The sequence below is a fragment of the Trichinella spiralis genome (genome assembly GCF_000181795.1).
Source record: "Trichinella spiralis strain ISS 195 chromosome Unknown Scfld2874, whole genome shotgun sequence".
Lineage (NCBI taxonomy): Eukaryota > Metazoa > Nematoda > Enoplea > Trichinellida > Trichinellidae > Trichinella > Trichinella spiralis.
In genome coordinates, this window is record NW_003529813.1 from 1 (window position 1) to 684 (window position 684).

At 37.0% G+C, this 684-nt stretch overlaps 1 protein-coding gene across 1 annotated transcript; it reads right to left on the reverse strand.

Moving 5' to 3' along the window:
• Positions 1 to 51: 51 nt before the first annotated feature.
• Positions 52 to 354, reverse strand: Tsp_14869 (hypothetical protein). The gene has a single exon (XM_003368222.1). It carries the CDS (start codon positions 352 to 354, stop codon positions 52 to 54), a length of 303 nt encoding a protein of 100 aa, XP_003368270.1.
• Positions 355 to 684: the final 330 nt, after the last annotated feature.

Consider the following 684-nt stretch of genomic DNA (forward strand, 5'->3'; position numbering starts at 1 on the left):
CAATACAAGTGATAATAAAGTGTCTCAAAATATGCTGCTATTCATCGGTTTTCACAGTATAGGGCAACGAGCATCAGGAGTGTAGCTTCCACAGTCCACCTTGTTCGGGAGAGTCGTTTGTTGATGGTGCCTTTGACAATGCATGTGGTAGGATGGAGTAGCCGACAAGACGTTGGAAGAAATTTGAGCCAATCGTTTCCTCTCGTTGTGCATTTTAATCAGGAAGCCGTCCATGTAACCATATTGATGCATGTCCAGTCGTGGAACTTGGTATCCTGGCGGGTTCTGCGCAGCGGAACTGGATATCATCGTCGACATTGACGGAAAAGTGTACGTAATAACATTAATGTACATTGTGAATGATCTCTGATCACAACAACTCGAAAAAACGAAATGAAATTTTTTCAGAAAAATGCTGCTTATATACATTTCTTAGGGGTCAGTTTTGTTTGAAGTATTGAAAATGGACTAATAGGATTTGTCGTCCAAGCAGGGTTTGTTTTGCACATATTGCGCAAATATGACAGTATGAGACAATTTTATACATTTTACATTCAAGTACTTGAACATTTTTATTCCGTAAACTTCATTCTCAGCAAATTTACGTTATTACAACCGAATAATGAAATTTCATGAAATAAATAGCTATAAAAAACAAACTGCTCATATTCTTATATATTATAT

Coding starts and splice junctions, on each gene's coding strand:
- Tsp_14869 (XM_003368222.1), bottom strand. CDS start 354: ATGTACATTAATGTTATTACGTACACTTTTCCGTCAATGTCGACGATG.